General features: G+C 29.5%; 1 protein-coding gene across 1 annotated transcript in view; it reads right to left on the bottom strand.

Annotated features, from left to right (window-relative positions):
• Positions 1-23,918, bottom strand: part of LOC100643749 (serine-rich adhesin for platelets) — a 133,438-nt gene that overhangs the window by 75,404 nt on the left and 34,116 nt on the right. Inside the window, exons 3-6 of the mRNA XM_003402229.4 lie at positions 18,382-18,971; positions 5,090-5,183; positions 4,644-4,984; positions 3,774-3,989 (exon numbers count right to left, since the gene is read on the bottom strand). Of these exons, the coding sequence (XP_003402277.1) occupies positions 3,774-3,989; positions 4,644-4,984; positions 5,090-5,183; positions 18,382-18,971 (1,241 nt within the window). The remainder of the gene's footprint in view (positions 1-3,773; positions 3,990-4,643; positions 4,985-5,089; positions 5,184-18,381; positions 18,972-23,918) is intronic.

Below are 23,918 nucleotides of genomic sequence, written 5' to 3'. Positions count from 1 at the left end.
CTAATGTTAATAACTCGGCGATTTATGAAATAAAATGACTAAACGTGATGTTTGTGAAATTACATGATACTGTGATAATGGTAGGATGTAATACTCAGTACTGTGTAACTTGATGGTTAAAGATAGCAAAAGAAAAGATATTTTCACAAGTTGTTGGAGCATTATATTTGAAGCGGAGATTGGCGAAAATGTGAAGGAAGAGAGGACGAAGAAGAGTAGCGTAAAACTGCTAGCTTTCAATTTAGAAGAACTAAACAATGCAATGGCGAGAAGCTTTGTCAATGAACTCGAGACATCCTTCACGACCGTAAGTTACCATTCAGCGTCTTTTATGTCGCAGTTAAGAAGACTGTGACTATACGATATTTTTTGTTCAATAAGTTGAGCGAATATATATATATATATATATACCTATGACGTTACTACTAGAAAGACTTGAATATTTTAATGATAACATAGAATTGTAATTTTGCAATAATAAATATAAAAATACAGTTATAAACACGATCAAACTGCAATTTTCTAAAAAAAAAAAAAAATTCCAGAATGTTTAAGGTTTAGAATATCAAAAGTCATTGTAGATCTGAAATAATCACTAGAAGCAACATTTCTTTGGTCGGAAAATATTCTTCGATCTTAGGGAAAGAACTGTGACGAGGAATCGCTGTTTAGAAGAAGAGATTAATTTTTTATAACTGAATATTGGGACGTGATTCCAACCTGCTTTCATAATTTTATTAGTAATCATAATTTTCTTATTTTATTTAATAGTTCATTAATCCATAAAAAAAGTAAGTTCTGCACATACACATATGCACACTATAATAGTACTACAATGTACATATGTATGAAAATACTGATTACTATGAGATAAGATATCACTTACAAAATAAGCCAGACAGCAAATATAAATAATCGAGAATCACGTTACTCGAGACAAATTTTCAATTTTCTGTTACTTTACAATCAGAAATCTAAAATTAAGAATAACTTTCATCACTAGAGGATTCTCCTCCTAATAAATCAACTTAAAAGAAAAACTGGTACAAGATAAAACTCTAATTGGAATAACAAACTGTGGCTGTATAACACGTGAAAACGGATGTGATCACGGTTAAAGAAGTTTGATCACGATCGAAATTTCACCAGAACAACACACCGTAAATCTTCCATAAGATTGGAAATGGATCGGTTAGAAATAGAAACGCGTGATTCAAATCGAAAATATGTGCACGTTTTCCTAGCACCGTCAACGTTGCAGGTTCCGTAGCTCACTGAGTGAAAAACAGCGCCTTTGAATCCGTCTTTTTCCCCGCTCTCTATGCTCATACACACACATCCACACGCTTAAGTTGCTTACATATGCACAAACGTACATAGATGTATACACGCATAACTCCCACCGAAATCTCCACGTCATAGACTCTTCTGTCTGTACACATGTCATGTATGTATTTAAACCACCTGCCCAAAGACTTAAACACTGCATATTGAACTGAATCGTAGCTAATGAGAAATTAAAATTAACACAAATATCGACTTCGATGTAAGAGATAGCATGGCATAAATAAGGAACTTTCATTTTACACAGTACATTACGAATTGATATTAGATATAGGATGGATATTTTATATGTAAATTGTTTTAATAAATAATTCGCGATTGGAATAGTTTTCTTGAATAGTTGTAGTAGGAAATCAAATATCAGAAAATCATGTGATCTATATTTTGTGTCCTCTATTTATTAAGATAACGTAGCTCTTTTAATGGAATATAATGAGCTAGCGGTAATTATTTTCATTCAAATAAATTGAATGAAATTATTTTCATTTTAATTAAAAATTATTCCGTCTACTCTTCTTCCTTTTTTTTTTTTTTAGCTAATACGGTTTTCAAGCGAAATAAATTCTCGCTAATAATCTTGATTGAAACAAATTAAGTTTAGTTTTTACGGGAAATCGGTAAAAGTAAATTCGATAAATATAACGTTCTAGTAAATTAAACGTAATATAAAGCATATTAATCGTTTACTGCAAAATTCACGGGAAACCAATTTTTAATAAATTAAATTCAACGTCAAATAAATTAATGGCAATAATTTTGTTTATTGTAAAGTTCGGAAAAGAATATGTCTTTCTATTCAATTAAATTTGAAGTGAAATATATTAATTAAATTTTCGCACTTACTTCAAAGTTTACGTATGTACCTGTTTGCGTAAAATAAACTAAATCGTAAAAATCAGAAATAAGTTTCTCAGCGAAGCGAAGAAATTTACTACGATATTGTGATCGGTAACAGAAACGAAACTGGTTTCAGCGCTAACGAGTCATGTGACATGCGATGATACAACATACGACCAAGAACGTTGAAACGCGAAAGAGAATTTCATTGAAAATTATCTAAAAAAGATAATTTATTTCAGGGTCATACTGCGTATACAGAGAATATTCATTTAAATTAATGTATGTAATTGGGAAACGTAATCAGTGAACATACAACTATTTGTTTAACTTACTACGCAAAACGTATTAGCAGGTTTATTCCAAGAAAAGAAATAAGTTTTTTAGTTCCGATTCAAAGATTAACGTTAATTTTAGAAATGCATATAGGAGTTTCAGAAATCTACAGGATCTAAAACTGAAACAAAAACACAAAAATCCTCACACTGAAACTCATTAAAATAATCAGTGACGAAACACGAGTTAGTGACTTCAATGTTTGAACAGATGCTGTTTACGACTTCATTACAAGAACGACCGTTGCTAAACCGATAGTTCCTTTTGTTTTATAGATACAGAACTTTTAGATTCTCATTGGAACATAAAAATAGATAATAAATATTTAGCTTTAATATTTAAAACCAAATTCTTCTAAATAACATTTTTCATATAATAAGGAAAAATTACATAAAGTAAGTAATAAAACAACATGATTAAGATTAGCATAATAGTAAGAAAAAAACACCATTTTTTAGCATTATAGTAAGGTGAATTGTGCAAAGAAAAGATGAATCGTCGACGTCAACACACGTGTTCTCTGCTTTCAAAGATCATCCTTTTGTTCCCTAAGATACTATTGTTAGGGCGTACCAGCAGTGGTTATTTGTTGCAAAAAGTCATGCTCTGTCGAGAACAGAAACACTGAAATAAGATGCATGATGCAATTTTGAGTTCTTTACTTATACAGTGTAGAACTCAAGGAATGACCTGAATATAACCAAAGAAGATTATCCAAACTTTTTACTTCTCTTATTCAAAGTTCGTGAAGCTTTTCATAATGGTGTATTTAATTAATAATTTAAAATCCATAACCTGAGCAAAGTTTAAAATAAATAAGATTGCATAGTAAAACAAAAATACTGTATGAAAGTTAAACGATCATTTTGTCTACCAATTGAAATACTAGATGTATGCAAATTGTATTTGATATTCCTTATTAAAAGAATGTAAAATAAATGATGATTATATTTGTTGACTCGGACGTTGTATATTAATTTATTCGCATTAATTATGTAATCATATTTACGTGTGTATTGCATATACATATGCGTGTATCATAAAGGATTTTATCTACAAACATATCGACTCGAGCATTTAATAATTACTAATCGTTAATATCATAATGCTAAAGTATACATCTATTTTAAATTCTAGATCGGTAATTATATACACATAGTAATCATCATTGCAAGCTAAAGCCAATATACATATATTCTTATAACGTTTTAACTTTGGAAAAGATACAAAGTGTAACATAAAATTAAATTGCTCACCGCTTTTCGTTTATCTTCAGCACTAAGAGCACTGTGACTCCTATGCCTAATGAGATCCATAACTTTGCTAACAGGATTTCTGCTACTTTCTGAACCTGCTCGAGGACGTCCCATAGGTTCTTTACCTTCCTTATGATCCTTACTGTCTTTGTGATGATCCTTATCCGTACGTACGTCTGTTGACGAACTCCCATGTGAGCCTCTATGCAATGAATGCTGCAAAATATCCAGTAGTATTCAATTAATGTAATACTGTAACCTTCTTCTTGATTGTTTCAATATAAATATATGTAAATTCATCATTTATTTAAAATCAATTGGCTGTTCTAATTAACTATGTACTCTTTATATTTTCTATGTGAATCTGTTATTTTCTTTAATCGTTTTCTTTTCTTTCTTGTGAAAAGCTTTCATTATAATACAGTTGAATCATGAAAGCTGCAGTACTTTCCAATCGTATAATCTACATGTAAATTACAGAATAAAATAATCTGCAATAAACATATAATGGTGTGCACAAATTTCTAACCAGATCGACTTTTCACTTTATTTTTCAAAAAAGATATCTAGAAGAAGTTCAACTAATATCGAGCAGAAGAAAACATCATACAGTATCATACATGAACAGTGTCATAGAAATATATAATATTGTAATTATAAAAAATGTATCTCATGTAAAAACTTTCGCATAGCACTGTACTTGCAAGTCTATACACTCTACTTTAACTACATCCTCTAATAATAAGCATTATACATTTAATCAATAACAAAACACGATAACATAGAAAGTCATGTGCATTTCCCAATTCCAAAGGTGATAGGAAACAGCTAATTGATGTTGATCAAGGAGTATTAGAACTATCATTGTACCTGCACGGCACTCTTCATATTCGCTATAATACTGGGCTTTCTTTTGCTAGCATCAGATTTACTTCTCGGCCTAAACGCATCAAATAGCGCTGGTTTTTTAGTAGGGCTAGCCGTGTCATCGACAGTGCCACCACCGCTTCTTCTGCGTTCCGCGCTATTACTACGGCTATTACTGCGGCTGGTGGAGCCGGATCGCGTGCCAGAAGCTTTTTTGCCACCTTTGCTTGAACTTGACGAACTCGAAGGTTCCGCCTGTTGCGGAAGAGGAGTCGACTTTCCAGAACCAGGAGCGCTTCCCGAGGTCGGCTTCCTGATCGTTCTCGAATGTGAACCCCACGTTCCTATCATGATTGAAAAAACATATTCGACATGTAAATAACATCAGAGACAAACCAGCTAAGTAACTTAACCAACATATATAATTACACGATAAAATACAATCTCACCTGCGCGTGGCCTATGACCTTGATCGTGAGAGGCATGACCCACCGTATCTGCATCTTCTGTTACGATTGTTGGCAATGGTTGCGATCCAAGTTCCTGTAAAAATCAGTATAACAGTCATTATATATGTACATACGTACATAGATATATTATAAACAATGTTTAATATTGCAATATCGAGTAATTTCAATTACTTTTACGTTTTTATTAAATTCTCGATTATTAAAATTCGCTACTACTTTAATTTCGATAATCGTACTTTACTACCTTAAAGTTCAGAGAATAAATACTATCAATTTTGACTACTTTAAAGCGTTCGACATACAATTTCAATGATTTTATACGTTACCATCTCGATTATTGAAATATAATAATTTTGTTGAAATAAAATATAGTCATTTTAATTCCAATTATTAAAATTCATTGTTATTTTAATGTGGATTATTTTTAAGCTTCAAAAACCCGATATTGTTAATTTTAATTCTTTGAGAGAATGTTTAATATGTTGGAATTTCAATCACATACTTTTATTAAAATATTTTACTATTTTCATTCCAGTTTCTGGAATTGACTTTTATTTCGATTTCGACTGTTGTTGTGCTTTACTATTTTAGGTTACAGAGAGCAAATACACAACGTTACATTTCACAGGGGAGAATTTATCGGTTAATAGAAAGATTAATTGGTTGTAAGATGAATGGAAATAAAGTTGCAATGAGGTTTTATTGTCCACAGATATAAAACGACACAATAAGACGATTAGATACTGTTGTATAATCAAGAACTAGTTGATATAATGTTTTATATTTAGCTAGATTATCTTTGATGACTTTCTTGCAAAGTATCTTGCAAGAGGAAATTTTGACACGCTCACATATCTTTCTCGGAATAGATATGTTTCGTGATATCTTTGAAAATGTGAGCGTAAATTGCCTTATCATAAACAACAGTGAACACGTTCGATTTTTCATCCATATTGTTAATCTTTGTTAATCGTTGCTAATTTTTGTCGTTTTCAAGTTATATTTAACAATGAATACATGGTGAAATATTTATTTAATACATTGGCATGTTTACGTTAAACTCTGCCTCAATTTGACTAATCTTACTATTTCTATGTACGTTTATGTTTATTGCGTTGAATAATGGAAAACGCACATAAATGAAACAGAACGAAAAGATAGGTGACATTATTAACCAGTTAGCTATTTTTGACGAGTATACTCGTCACGAAGAAATGACAATATTTTGTGTTATGACGAGCTCTGCCAGTGATAAAATTAAAAAATAAAAGAATCATTTAATTACAACTTAGTTCTATATTATAACAGTTACAAACACTCTATGTGTTAGACGAGTATATATTCGATTCGTATATATTTCTTTGCTTTCTTTTATCGAATAATACTATTTTGGCATAGAAAGATAGATACATTGCCAAATGCACATATCTGCTAGTATGTAAATTCAAATGAAAAAGTGAACTTTGAGGTTTTAACGTTACAATCAAATTGTAATAATTTAAATAATAACAGCAAAACAATAGAAAATTTGTTTAATCCCATGAGGTATATGTATTTTTTTATAATTTAATTGTTAAAAAACGGTTTTTTATCAATTTCAATATGGAAAGAAGTATTCACGTTTCGTTTAAAGTAACAAAAATTGAAAATGTATTATTGACAATTTATTATCCTTTATCCAAACAACCTTTTCAAAGTAAATATAACATTTCTGCATGTCAGACAGTGAGATGGATCATCGAGATAACACATTGTGTTTTGTAATTCGTACAGTGTATTGCGAATTCCTGGAATATATCCAATTATATCGACGGATCAGTTAAAGTACTTTCACTGAATGATAATCAAGGTCTACTGTAAATGATCTGCTACTCGTCTTACGTCTTACACCTGTCCATGGAGACATTTGTAACAAAAAGTAACTTCTTTATCCTTGCCGGTTCTATATATTATAAAAATGTCTTATATAATCTATTTATTAGTAAAAATCGGAATCGATTTAGCAATTTTTTATAATACATTAAGATTATTAAGAAATTAAATATTAAATATTAAATTTATACTTGGACTAATTTCGATTTAATTTCCTATCTGCATCTCCAAAATTGCTTTAGACCATAATTCAAAATATTTATATATATTTACTTTAATATTTATTTTCATTTATTAGAAATTATTATTCTTCTGTAAGATACATTACATAATACGCTATCAATTATCGATTGTCAATAACATAAGAAATACACTATATACTTTAATCTTAATTAATCCACGATTCCACTTTCGTATCTATGATCATTGATTATTTTCATGCGCTACTTCATTGTGTACGTGTATCTTATATTTTTATTTATTAACATATCGCTATATATATGTCGTTCGAACGGATAACAGTCGTTTATTGTTTAATGTAAAAATGAATCAAAAGAAAATATGCAATTTCATACCTTTATATCGTACATTTATTGATTTTCTATTTCATATATAATTTAAAAACTATCATCAAAGGAAATCATATTTATTCCGCCTTCTTTTCTTCTTATTATTTAATTTGTACTTCACAATTTGTCCAGCTGGACATTCGATAAATTTTTCTAGCTATTATTCTGTCACGAGTGAATTTTCACAGCAATATATATTTTTGGTATCAATAAACTCCAATAAACGCACTTAAATGCCTCATAGTTATTCAATATGAAGTGAAAAGTGTAGAACATACTTTACAACTTAATATTTAAGTATTATGTAAATAACGTTATAGGAATAATAATATTAAAAGAAAATTCACAATTTGTACAATTTCATTCATGATGGTCTTCAAGGATTCATTGTATATCATTATTATGCAAATTAATTCTGTTTCGTACCCTTTTCGCACAATCTGGCACCAGATCACTAAGCAAGCTCTCAGTAGCTTCTTGAAGTGTTCGTAAAACAAAAATTTTGGGGATCATACATATTATGAGGCGCGCGCGCGCGTATGTGTATACATGTGTGTGAAATATAAACTTGTATAATATAATACAAGTTTAATCAAATATATTATTTTCCTGCACCATGGATACGTTTCTCGCACATTTTTCATCGAATCATCACATCTATAGTGAACAGAATTTTTATATACATATGTATATATAATATATCTGTTGTTTCTAACGGTTCACAGTGAATGGAATAATACTGTAATGATTCGTAGAGCAGCGCAGACATAAAGAAACCATAGAAATTCGATCGATCGTTGTCATCGGCCGATTGTATTCATGCTCGTGGACATAAATTTTAATCCTATCTTCGTACGATCCGCGTTAAAAGATTTTATTTCTGTTTCAATCCTTTCATTTCTGTATCACACAGCATTTAAATAATTTTCGTTCCTTCGTATAAATATAAGTGTGCAAACTATAATTTCATATTAATCATGTATATTATATAATCAAATATCTTATTAAATATTGTTTTCTATATATTTAAAATAATAATAAGTATCTATAATATCGATCCACCATTATACGAATCTAGGATGGAATATGAAATTGATCAACACAGATGACAATATAACGTTGATACGAATCTTGGTACTCTAATTTCTCAGGACTATGTAAAAAGTATTATTAAATTTTATTTTAAAAAGGGAAGAGTATATAAATAGTTGTAATACTATACGTCCTTAACAAAAGTACGTATCTATGGATACGTGGATTGCCATTTAATAGCACTTGCTTTTTTAAAAAAAAAAAAAGTAAAAATTGTCTGGATAGCATAAGATTGCCTATGAGAACTGATAACAGGAAACTCTACTACATGCAATCACATTTTCCACTGTTTGACAAACAATTCACGTGACTATTATCTCGTGATGATAGACAAGAAATCTAGTGTAACAATCTCGATAAATAAGCCATAATTACGAAAATCTAATGATCGTAGAAAACATTTAGATCAGAAAAAAAAGGACGATAGAGTATTTAGCAAAAGTACCACCAAAATGACATGCAAAATAGTTTAGAAATAAAATCGATCTAAATGCAGAATTCTATTGGAACAAAACAAAAGAAAGTTAAAAAATGTGAAAACAATAAGAATAAAACATATTTCGCGTATGAAATATCACGTAGTTTCTCGTGCAATTTGTATGTATATCCATTCGGATTTCACTAGTTTCGCTGACCGAACAAAAATATTATATATCCCTAAAATCGCGAATCGTTTCGTTCAATGTTCCGAGCTCGACTGGCATTTTGAATTAACGTTGCACTGGCCTGACGTCTGATATAATACCACTGAACTCTATATATGTATACATGGTGCGTAACGAATGTTATGAAACCAGAAATAAATCTAGTTTAAAATTGGCAGAGGGCAGAAAACAATAAGGAAAACTGAACATCTCGATGCCACGTGAATATCATATTCTTTATATTATGTAGCAAAATATTTCGATTTAAATTTTCAAAGAAAAATTGTTAACCCAGCTGCATGCTTTCAGCCGTTTTAGAGTTTATTTATCGTTACTAATTTCTTAAATTTCGAGAATGATATAGAAGGATTTTTAGCATAAATATTTTTTTATACGTTAAAAGTATTTTTATATGTTCATCAAAATAGGAATGGTATTAAGATTAAGACAAAAATTTAACCGCAGTAGATAGTCCTATCTAGTTCTTTCACTCTTCCCCAATTATCTTTCGCATATTGTTCGAGTATTTCTTTTACAGTTTTCAGAAACATTAACCTTTCTTAACGTTAGAAATATTATGAGATAAATTTGGCTTATGTTTTTATTGAAAAACACAAAAATCAAGGTTGATTTTATGATAAACTAAAATATTCACAAGAAAATAAATAACTAACGTCGAGGACTGGACGCTTGTAATAAGATCGTTCGATATCTAGAGGAGAGAGAGAGGCATTTTTTATAGAAAACGAAAATGAGTGCCAGCGACAATAAACATAATACTCTTTGGAAAAACAAAGAATCCGTTGGTCAGTTAAAAAATTTTCCAGAAATGTATCAGATAGCAATTAAATAGATTGGATCGTAAAACGCATTTCGTAAATATAAAATATATTTGTACATATTGAATTTGGAAAAATCATAGCGAAATCTAAAAAAACTGTAACTAATTTAAAATATTAGTAATTTAAATTAAAGTATTTTCTTTGTAAATTCGATGATTTTTTCATCTCTTACTACTAACACTAACCTTTAGAGCTCTTTCTCAAAAAGATTGTCCATTCTTTTTATGGCGTTTATTGGTAATGAATTCTTTAAAACATCTTCTACTTCCACTTCTATTTCTACTTTTACTTCTTTCTCGAAGTATTCAATTTTTACATTGAATATGTTTTTTAAACACTACAATATTAATAATACAATATTTGTAGTATCTATATTTTAGATATTAAAATATATTTAAATGTATATTGACGGATTTATTTGAATTTTGTTGTACTTCGAAAGAGTACATTATTTATGCGATGAAAAAATTCTATTGTAATTCTGTCAAGTCAAATACAAATTGTCAATAGCTAATCATTAAAGCTTAAATCGATAAGATTACAAAATGTCCTATTCGACAGAAGACATACGTGTATTCATATTGATATAATTTGTAGATAAATTAATAAATGAATATCCCACTAAAATTGTCACTTTTTTAATTTTAAGATCGCTTCAAACCTACTCAAACTTTGAGTATTTTAAGAAATATAATAATTATAAACATCATAAAGACAGCCAAAGGAAAATAAGATCCGAAAATAATATTGAGCAAAGTGCATAAACCACGTTCTGTATAAATTAAAAGAACACGAATATATATTTGATATATACACATGTATACACAGTATATTTGAAAATATATAGATATTGTATATATTAAAAATATTTGAAACTTATATATAAAATATTCTTTGAAAAATGCATCGATTTATTTTTTAATGACAAATTTGTTATTTATATAATAATAAATTATCTAATATAATTCTTAGTATAGAACTTACTCTGTTTGCCATTGATCTAATTATTCCAGAGTATTTTACTTTAGAAATGAAATTCTATGTTATATACATACATACGTGTATATTTGCAACGTATAGTACTGGATAAAAATTGAAACAGTAAAGAATAATACTTTACTTGAGATGAAATGATAATGCTAATAGATACTGTGCATATCCATGTTACATGTATAATACTATTCATTGAAATGATTGTATAATCTAAATTGAAAATATATAAATTTAGGATATGTTAAATTCATAACATGTGGCGAACTGCAAACATTAACGCAAGAATCAATCAACAATTTGGTAATTGAACAGTGTTAAACAGTATTAATATTTGCAATTAGTATAGAATTGTTTTCTATCGATATCAAATTAAACTAAAAGTGCGGCAACAAGTTATTCAAATAGAAATACATTTGCTACTACAATTTATATTTCAATTACGAATGGTATTTTTCAATAATTCACATAGTCAGCACATAAAAAATTAAGAATATTCCTTTTAACGATCAGTACATCTCGTAACTATCCTCAAATTAACCCTGCTACATCCTCTAGGAATTTACAAAGCAACCGTACTTTTTGTAAAAAAATATGAAAAATTTCTTAGATTAGTAGAATACATGGAAGAATAGTCATTTAGGCAATATGCGTGATTTCTCGTTTTAATTTAGTTCAGAATAATATTTAATCAGATTCTCTTAAAACATAGCAAATTTTTTTACTCGTAGAAATGAGAATGATATTGTACAAAAATTTGAGGTCCGCAGTAGAATTAAAATTGTATTTTTTAATTTGTTAACCGGTTCGTCCCTTAATCAGAAAGATCCGTAATTGGAAAATTAAAATTTCGCAAAGGCAGATCAATCTTAGTTAGATCTTAAGTATAAATACGATATAACTTATTTTTTAACACAGAACTGAAACTACACATAGAAAGATACTGGATTTCTAAATAAAGAAATTAGTACAATGCCCGACAGATTGATAATTCAAATGTACGTATAATATATTAACAATTTCGAAATTGAGGATATGTTGATTGTTTCGATATAGTCCGATTACCTTATAAGTTCCATGAAATTCTGGACATCGATCTAAATATGGCACCAAAGAATATTTCCGAATTCTTCCGACACTCAACGACACAGCTGACATTTTCACGAACGACGAAAAAAACAGCGCACCACCAAAGTTTTCAAATATTCATGACGCGGAGGTCGTGTATCTATTGAGATTTCGCCACTGACTGACAGTACCAGCACTCGTGGGTGGCACAAGCCACAGGGATTCACTATCGCCTACCTGATATCTTTTCGTTTCGTCAAGAAATCATATCGATAATAATTTTCCCTGGAGAATTGTGGTAATGTTCTCTTATCGCGAATAAATTGTGATTAATAAGATAATACCTCGTATATACCCATCCAGGCCAGTCATTCCAAAGCTTGAAAAACGTTTAACCGAAATTTAAAGCCGTGTATCTCGGCAACAGATGTATTACTAATTTATGCCTATTTCGTGTAATTTTACTGAATTACGACGCTATTGACATCCATTCCTAAAATTTCTAATGTCCTGCTACATTAAATACGGCGTTCTGTGTAGTGCTGGATAAGAAAATACTAGTTCTTGCCACCGGGAAAAATATCAGGCAAAATTTTTTCATCTAAGCGATAATTAACTAATTATGCTTGCTGAGTATATTCTCGCCTTTACTTTTACTACCTTTACGTTTTAGAAGATAACCGTATTACACGACTTAGTGCTTCGAACTTATATGGTTCTCTTAAGATAGCTCGATTTAGCGCTAATAATATAAAAAATATAATAAAGTGTTACAATTTGCACACTGCAGATACAACGCTAATACAATACTTACAATACTAATAGTATAATACAAAAAGTTTCGTCTACTTCGGATTGCTTAATATATTAATAATTGCTTTTATTGTGTCAAAATATTGTGTCAAAACAAAGTTGATTGATGTAGAACAACAAATATGATGACTTACGCTTTTCCGCTCATCATTTTTCTTTTTCTATTTTTCAAGGTCACTGGCAGTTTTTAAGCGGAACAATTTTTGTGCGTTAGACTTTACACATTATTGTTAATACTTTCGTGATTCACGAAATTTATAATATGACTCCAATTTATAATATAACTCATTTTATTAAAAGCTGAATTTAATATTATCATTTTATCCGTATTGCCCCCTTCGTGTTCCTTCAGTTCCTTCATAAGGATAAACAGACTAAACGTGTAAAACGTCATAAGTAAGAGATTATTGTAAATATTCCAGTCGTCGTTTCTATACTTATAATTCTTGTTTGTATGCTTATGTTCATACTGTAACATATTTCTTATTGTATTATATATATTTATATATATTCCTTATTTAAACGTATATATAGAATAAAGGTAGAAACTATTTGTAACATATAACCATTTAATCGCGACGACACGCGTTTCGAAATCTCAATTAGTTGTCATCATGCATAATATAATATAATATAATATAATATAATATAATATAATATAATATAATATAATATAATATAATATAATATAATATAATATAATATAATATAATATAATATAATATAATATAATATAATATAATATAATATAATATGATATGATATGATATGATATGATATAATATGATATAATATGATATGATATGATATGATATGATATGATATAATATAATATAATATAGTGTATGTTTACGGTTTTCATTCCGAATATGTAGGTACGTATACAGGTTCATAAAGATGGCAGTTGAGCTTCGACGTATTGCATCGCCATCTATCAACTAATGCAAATAACATTAAGAACTGCACTGCGTCGAGAAGTGCGTTCGACGATAAAGATGTACATATATGCATCAAGCTTTTCTCTAATTCAAGGAAAAATATAAGACACATTAAATAACTCTCATCATTGTTGGAGATAACAACGAAACAATTCTATGAAAGAATGCAACATGAAAATGTCACGACTAAAATAGATTAGCCGCACAGAGTATGCAATTACTCAGTTCGGATGCCTATAGCGAACACGAAGCACGTGTAAAATTCTTTGTATTCTAAAACGGGCTTATGAGTCGTCAGACGGCCATGTTACGCAACAAAGAGTAAAATATCGCAAACAAATAAAGCACGTTTACTTCGCTTGATTTCGTTGGTCGTTTTTAGCAAATCGGACGATGCGAAGCTTAAGAACGTGTTTAAAATTGTGAACATTCTAGATCGAACTTCCTTTCGAACATTATCTAATTAGCATTACTGATCGATACTATCGCATGTATTGTCTTATCTTCATTACAAATCGTCTTTCGTACGATTTATTTACTAACCTAATCTCTATGCATTACTAATTCAGCTAGCAATCCATGTACGGGAAGCATTCGCAAAGAAGACCTTACGTGTCGATGTATCCGTCATAGTCATAATAGCCCTCAACGCATTGTAATTCGTCTTTCAACCGAATCGATAAAGCTTAAAGGAAGCCTTGTACCTACGCTCCCCTGTCTCCTAACCTCACCCACGAAACATTGAATTGAAACATTAAAGTCACATATCGAAATCTGGATCGAACGATATCGCAAATTTGGAAATACAAACCTCGAACACCTTTACACACATTTCCACCTAAAATTTTATGCAATTTTTAATATTATGTAGATAAATGTTATAAATTGATCTCAGATCTCATGCGGAGATTAATGATTATTATTATCATTAGCATTATCGTATCATCGAAAGTAAGATATTTCCTTTTTTAACTTATCTACTATAATCAGTGTTTTTAAATTAAATATGCTAGTATTTTAAATATGTTTTTAAATATTTCAAATATGCTAAATACTGTTTAGTCTTTAGTCAAATTTCCACATACGATGTATGAATGTTAGTAAAATATATAGGTCAATAAATATATAAAGTAATATTTATCATATTCTTACAGAATTTTTGAAGTAACAGACCTTAATTATCTGTTTAGAAATTGCCCGGCAGTATACTAAGATTAAATATTACATACATATACTACATATATACGATTCATCGATATATCTAATTCCTATTTGACTTTCATTTAAAGTGTTTAAATCCTTAATTTTTTTAGTGTTCAAGCAGATGATAACAATAGTCTTTTCGTGACTTTACACAAGTCTTTTTATATGATTTATATCTCAAAAACTAGATAGACATTTTTCCCAGAATCCTTCGTTACAAACTTTCATATTTATTAGTTCTTTAAAATCAATTTTACCGTGTTTTAATAAGGAAATATTCTTATAATACAGAATATACTGACTGTTTATCAACACACGGTTCATTACTTATGATTCTGTAATTAAATTATATCTTATCAAAAATAACTAATTGTAAATATGTGTATACTTTTGATCAGTGGCATAAGTACATACCTACTTACGTATGTATGTATACACATATGTCGATCTTGACTCTTGACATCAATTGTTTTATTTATATTTTGTAATTTAAACTAATACATTTTTCTAATTTTATATCATAATATTAAATAAAAAATAAATTCACATCAAAAACTAATAACTAAAACATACACATTTTGTTAAGGCGAAATATTAATCAAAGAAATATCTGAAATCAACATAAAAATTGAGATAATTTCATTTATTGAACCTTAAAATTTGTTAATTATAACAAAAATTTTGTGCAATTATTTCATGTTCTATGGATATCCTTTGTTGTTTTAAAAATAAGAAAAGACTTTGTTACGAAGATCTGTGTTCGTTGCCCTGACACTTAGTGACCAAGATAATCTACCCTTTACAGAAGAAGAACGTAAGGCCCTCCAAGTTTCTTGAGGCCAATTTATTACGCCTTTCTTACACACAACCACGCAATAACTGCTTATGTTCAGGATCGTTCGTTACACTTGTTATTTACGGAAACTGTTTTACATGATTCGCATGTTTTACTTGAAATTCTTAAAAATAAATAGATATTAAAAAATTAGCGAAGCTGGGAAACTAATTCTGTCATATCTATAGATCTCTTACTGGTAATGAATTGTATCTCAAAAAAGACCTGCTACCAAGAATTTGTATCCTTAGGATTTCGATATTGAAATAAATTCGTGCAACTATACATATTACTTCCTTAAAGACAGTTTCTGCCAATATTATTCAATATGCATTACTACCAGAACGAAAGAAATCAAATCTAAGTAGAAATTTATTTTCGCTACTAGATACCGTAACAAGTTCCTCATTTCAGCTACTTTGCATATTATGTACATTTTTTGCGCATTTGCACTTTTAAATTTACCATAAATAAATAAAAATCTGCAGTATTTTACCGCAGAACATACTAGAAAATTACTTTAAAACATAATAATATTGGTAAAAAAACATACGTAACGTACATAAAATTGATTTATAAAGCAAAGTTACTAATAAATTTCATTGTATCATATATCAACATCAATAAATACGATTATATGTAATAATAGTAAAATAAAATAAAATTTCGTCCCAAACAACATTCTTTTCGAATTCCTTTTATACCAAGCATCTAACGAAGCAATAATTAACAATTAATAGTTACTTACTTGAAGATTATTTCCAATACTTGAAAAGGAGAAAAGAATTACTATATAAATACAAATCGTTTGATCAAAGGGAAATGTAACTGAAAGACCGTTCTAACCCAGAGGGAAGGACTATGGAAAATAAATAAATAAACTAAAATACAAATCATTTTGTGAAATCACGCGTGAAGTAAGGAATCAATCCACCACACCTTACTATGATGCACACTACACACATAAGTATAGTCGTGAACGACAATTTAAATAGTTAACAATGAACTATTTTCATCGCATTTACTTTATCTTCATGCAATTTTTTTCTTTTAAAAAATATAAGAAGCAACAAAACAGCAGACCTTCACAAAATAAGCAACGTTCTTTCTCCGTTCTAACCGGAAACGAACATTATTATCGCTGCTGATAATTTCCAGCCTAAATGCAAGGAATTTAAATGAAAAGTATCATCGACTCGTAAGCAACCTTGTGACCAACTATTTTTATGTATAAAGGGATATTTCATACTCATTATTTAAAAAAATAAACGAACAATCATGTCGTAATTTGAAACTATATCTTCAATTTCCGCGATTCTTCAGTCACCGTCCATTTTCGCATATATATAAATATACATATTAATATGAATGTTTGTAAAAAAATAAAATCTATATTAATATAAAATACAACCTAATTAACTTACACTAAGTGCAGTTATAAATTAAAAACAACAGTTACGTTTTCCAACAGTTATGATTAAAAATTTGAAAAGTTATTGTATGAAAATCATAATTTAAATGATTTTGCTCAAGAATAACAATTATAAATGATCGAAATCATTTTGTTTATAAATAACCATCATTCATGACGGAAATTGTTTTTAGTTACAGATCATCATTTTCGGCGATGAGAATATTTTTTGGTTAGTAATAACCAGAAACAATTTCTGGTACAAATAATAGTTACCAGAATGCTTAAAAGTTAATATTTTTTAATCGTTTAATTTTATTGAAATCTCTTCGAAATTTAATAACCATTGTCTTAAAATTGCCTTAAAACTAAAAATTAACTTTATCAAACTGATGTCTTCGTAAAAAATTTTTAGGATATATTTAGATATTTGCAAAAGTATAGAAAAAAAATTGCATAGGAAATAGAAATTTATTGATTTTATCTAATGGCTATCAAATTTTATCAAACTATATGAATAAATAGTTCAGATAATTCAAAATTGACTCACAATTACCTATACCTAGTTTGCTAATTAGCACTAAAAACAAAAGGAACAATGATTACAAATAAACCAAAAAATTATTTTTTATAATAATATTTTTCCAATTACATTTCTATTATCCATTAATAAAGTGAGTAAGTTACGGTGTTGCTGTCACCATATCGTTTCTCTTGTTCAATCTTCTATCTAATCTAGCTATCCCTAAGACGACCTTCCTCATAGATAAAAAGTGTATCTCTCATAAATAATGTATGTAATATGTAGATACCTAGAACATCTAACAATAAGCCTTAGCATACCTTTCCTTTACTCCCCTAATATTTTCTACCGTGATACTAATACCATCATTGACAAGCCACACGATCAGACAAAGGCTCATTTCTTGAAAAGATGTGATTGAATTTCCACAAAAAATTAAATAAATAACTCGGAAGAAACAATTTCACTTACCTTTCGCTTTCTCTCCTGAACGAAATCTACCCTGCGAACCCAGACTTCCTCCGTCGAATCATAATCAAGAGTGCTAGAACTACTCGCCTGACTCTTCATTTCTATCAAACTGCTGTCGAAGAACCTTTTATCGAGGTGAGGACTAGGGAGAGGACTGGTCCTCGAGAAAGTCATACTGGTCGAATAGGTCGGCGGATCCGTGGCTGGGAAGGTCATCCCGGGGCCAGTGGTATGTCTTCTTCTTAGAGGAGGCTTCGTGGTGGACGTCGGTGAAGTAACCGTCGACGTCGTAAACCTAGATGACGAGGTAGTTGTCGTAGCAGTCGTCGTCGATGTGATCGTCGAGGTAGTTGTCGAAGTTGTTGTCGTCGTTGTCACCGAAGAGATGGTAGTTTGGGTATTTGGTTCAGATATACTGGGGGTAGGATTCGACTTTTGATCGATTCTCTCAGAGCTGGATTTCTCTGAAGTAGACGGGCTAGAAGCTTTCGAGGAGTCACTATCGTTCTTTTCGTCCGACTCTTCCGTTTTCGCGACATCCTTCTTACTTTCACTAGCGTTTTCCGTGGTCGACGCTTCCAAGTTTTTCACTGAAACACAAGAAAACGTATGTTAGCAACGACATACTACGAAGGATTATCGATGCCACTTGGCCTGACGTTGTTCAACTTTACGACAATTTTGCCCTCCTTCTTGTTAGTACGAATGTGTCCTATTTAATATTTCTTCGTTTTAAGGAAAACTAGAAAATCCTACGTGTTTCGTAGAAATTTAGAAACAGTCTAGAAACATGCATCATTTATTAAGACAGACTGAAGTTTAAATGCCAGTAAGACATTCTATTGTAATACATACGTTGGTATGACAGCTAAGTCTTCGACAATCTCCAATTTTTTTAACGAATTTTTGTTTATTTTTCTACAAATAAGAATTTTTAAGAACCGGAGCTTCAATCCATTTATATATTTAGAAAGTTTTCATATAAAAATTTGTTATCTATTCTAAAATTTGTTATCTATTCTATATCTAAAATGCAACATGCAAGGAGGCAACAGCGATCACTTAAATCTAAAGATAAACTTAACATCCAACGATACAATGTTCGCAGGTTTGCCTTAAAATGCATGATGGTCTCTTTGAGCATCTTCTGTAAAACAAATAATGCAGCACAAAATTCATTAAATCTTATAAACAAAAACAAATAGAACATATGTTTATATCCCTTTTTACTGTTTTCTAATGTATAATCAATTTCTCTTGCGAGTATATTTCGACTGTCACACTCTGTCCTATCACGACTGTCCTATCAAGAATAGGAACACTGTTCGTAGATGAGGAATATGAGGAATAGCACGAAACTTACCTCACTACTTCTAAAATTAATGCATGCCTGAATGATTTGACTAAACTAAGTAATAATTTATCCATATGAAAATGACATAAAATTTTCTAATAAGTAGGAATTAACGGGGAATATTCCTGATGGCAATCTCGTTGTTCAATTATAATTACCGACAAAGTTGCTATTATTTGAGCCAGTCGCATTTGTAACGCCCGCTCCTTTCACTGTTATAGTCTGATACCGAGCATTGAGCCGCGTGAATCGAGTCGACACACGCTCGTTTGCACAATTTGCCAGACTCTATCATGCAGCATCGTAACATGTCGCGTTGTACCTCGTCTGTTATTATATTTTTCTTCGCACGAATATCTATTCCCGTGGCTGACAAAACATGCATAATATTAATGGGCAGCGATATAATTCAAGAGAAACAACTATTATACTTGTCCGGGTTGCCGATTTGAATAAGGAAAGAGAACGTGGAAGATTCGCAGGCACTTGGAACTATTACATCGTTGGAAACGTGGAATATTATGCTTCCGGGGGCACTCTATAAATAAACATCGGCTAAATGAAGTAACTGTTCGCATCTCTAGCTGTGTTCCATGAAGTGGGTAATTCGCAAACAGTAGACGCGTTGCTCTCATATATAGTAAATAAAAAGTCGTTTCGATTGATAGTCACAAGAAAAATAAATGAAATGAGTGGAAAATGTAACGCGTTGTCATTAAACTTATCGACATGGTATATTTGATTGGTAAAAATTAATCTGGAATATAAAGCATCAATGATACTAATTGATTTTTAATGGTAATGATAGCGATTAAAAGAAAAGTAAAAGTATGTATGTATAAAGTTTCCCTTTTTGATAATAATAAATATAACATATCGTTATCGAAAAATAAAGTGTCTTCTTGCAACGATAGTAAAAACGTTGCAAAACGAAGCTAAACACAGTTAAACCTCTAGCCGCACGCTAATCTTAGTTCTCATTGAACGAGTACGAGCCCCTGTTAATAGCTCTTAGCGCGTTTTAATGCTCGAATCATGTTTCGTAACATGCTGCTTTCCTCGCAATCTTTCATAGACGCTGGCAATGGCTGCAAACGATCGGACAGAATCAATCCGGTTCTTATAATGAAACATGTAACATTTTAAATCGAAGCGAAAGAAATGAGGAAAAATGAGATTAACTGTTGAAAAGTAATTATATCGAAAAATTAATTTTTCATTTTATTCATATATACCTAATTGACTTTGTTATGTCTTTAAAATAACATTCGGTTCAAATAGATTTTCAGATTTGAAGAAGATATGAAATAATCGTCCCTATATATATATATATGTATCTTATCTTATATATTTATATATATTATATATTATATATATTATTATATAATTATATATTATAATTATTATAATTATAATTAATAATAATATATATAATATATAATATAAATAAATAAATAAATAAATAAATATATATATATATACACAAACACAATTTTACACTGAAATTTTTTTCTTCAAACATTACAAATCTTTTTATTTGCTGGAACGAAAGAAAGATTGAGACATAAAGATTCGATAATAAGATTAATTTGTTAAGGTCTTTTTTTAGCTTATGTACCTAATTTGTACAAAAATTTCTATAAAAAGATAACTAAATATAAGAATAAGATAAAATAATAGATATTCACTGAATGTCTAACGATCTAAACTAAACAGCAGTTGTACAATATTGCACAAGTATGGTGTATGAATGAATTTCTTTGTATCCCACTTCAAGATACTTTAAACGCACTTGAAGACATATTTTGTGTCGTGATTTAATGCAAAAACCAATATATTTATTATGTATATATATATATTTATTTAAACAGCGGAAGTTTGTGTAGATTTATGACAAATTCTTTGTTTAACTTATTTACTTTTTTTCTCCATAGTTAGGTATAGTAGATTGTAGGAGTTATTTACGGAATATTTTTGAATAAAGTAGCTGTGCATATCAAACTGCTTTGCATATCACGAGTAAAATTAACATTAAAATTGTAAAAATTTTAAACAAAATGTTTGTTAACTTAGTGTCTTACATGAAATAACATATTTTATTTCTGTAAAAATATAATAGTACTTCGATAAAAATAATAAATGAAAGAAGGTATATGAAAGACTTACAACCTAATAATATCGATATGTTATCAACTTATGTAGGTATGTATATATGTCTCAGAAGAAAAAAATATCTAATTATATTGATACATTAATTGTTTATCGCTACATTATCGCGATTACTATCTTATCGAAATTTATGTCTTATTAAGATCTTTCTTTTCAAATTGTATGCAAAAATTTAATTTATTAAATAACAAATACATCATAATGTAATTTTAACATTAATATGTTACTTAACCAGATTTTAGCTCTTTCCGTAATTACATAACGTTTTTACATAACGATATTCTAATATAACAAACGAGTTTGCATATTCTTTAAACAACTAATGAGACAGCAGATAGCTATAAAACCAGATATACCATGACTTATGCATACAATAATTTTCTATCGATCATTTTTTTCCTGCGAATTAAAACGCAACGAGTACAGTATCATCGATACATTATGATACATTAAGATAGATATGAGATAACCAAAGAAGTAATGGAATTTAAAAAAACAAGTTTTAACAACATTAATGTCAAATGATATGAAAAATGTTCCTGGCAAGATAACACGATTCAGCAGATTCTATGTAAACAAAAAAAGTAAACGTTCTAAAAACATGTCAATACGTGTGGAAAATTTGCATTGAAATATTAAAGATACTTATTCGAGAAAAATAAAAAATACGCTGAATTTCTTTGATATTTCGATCTTTCTTTTCTCTATGATACAAGGCACTTGAATATTGTGGTTTAAATAGTATTTTCATTTACGCAATAAAAATTTTCGCTGACTTTCATGAACCATGGAATCTATCTATAGTAATAATCTATCCACCTAAATATATTTAAACAGATAATAGATTAAATAAGAATTTTAACTGCCAATAGTAACTACATTTTATTTGAATAAAACCAGTCTAAGTAATGCTATTATCAACTAACTTAATATTTGTTTTCTCTCCAAAATTTGACTTCATTTTCTCTTTATGTAAAATAGAGCAGAATATATTAATTTTTTATGAGATCTTGAAATATCTCAATAAAAATTTGAAACGTAATTTATAGCTTATGATTATATAAAGTTCAACTTAACTGAATATTACGGAAGCTTTGCATCGTGTGATACTTTGGAACGAAATAACGACAGTGTTTGTATTACCTGAGTTAAGTACTCTACAGCTGGATCCCACAGTAGCAATTAACCGCTTCGCAACCATGGACGAGATATTTAAAAACAATATGTGTTCCTAAAACAATATGCTTTTCATCCGTTATGAGGTTTTGTGAATTAATATTTTTTCGAATTAGATCTCTCGTTCTGATAAATAAATATACGAGATATCTCGTTCATAGTATAAACGATATTGTGTCGCAGGACAATACATCCGTGACATCGTACGATCCATATTGTGTCACGACATATCTCGTCCATGATTGAGAAGCGGTCAAGAGTTAAAAATATTAGAACTTTAAAATAAATAAGAATTTATTTCTTCAATTATTTTTATCAATAAAATTTAGCACATTAACTAAATATTAAAATAAAATTATAAAAAATATTAGAATAAATATTTTTATCAATAAAATTTAGCACATTAACTAAATATTAGAATAATAATGATAATAAAATCTTTTTACACGCTAATTGAACATACTAAATAGTCACTGACAAGACCTGTAATGTTAAACAAATCAAACAATGCAAAGGACAACTTAAAGAACGGGAAATAGTTGCGGAGGAGTTTAAAGAGAAAGTAATGGGATGGTACAGACAGCTGGAAAGGAAAAGAAAGGAGATACGACGTTTAAGAAATAGAATATAAGGAACAATACTAAAGGAAGATAGTGCAATAAGAAGACGAAAGTAAAAGTACAAAGGGATTGGAGGGGGTATAAATATAGAGTTCGAAAAACAAAAATAGTACAGTATATTTACAGGTTATATTAATAGAATATAATTTAGTATAGCAAGTTGAAGTGGATAATAACAAGGCCAAAGAGAAGCGAGAGAGGCGCAAGTGGGTGAAGTA

The sequence above is a fragment of the Bombus terrestris genome, chromosome 6 (genome assembly GCF_910591885.1).
Source record: "Bombus terrestris chromosome 6, iyBomTerr1.2, whole genome shotgun sequence".
Lineage (NCBI taxonomy): Eukaryota > Metazoa > Arthropoda > Insecta > Hymenoptera > Apidae > Bombus > Bombus terrestris.
Note: the sequence above shows the minus strand (reverse complement) of the source record. Positions and strands in the feature narration are given on the sequence as shown.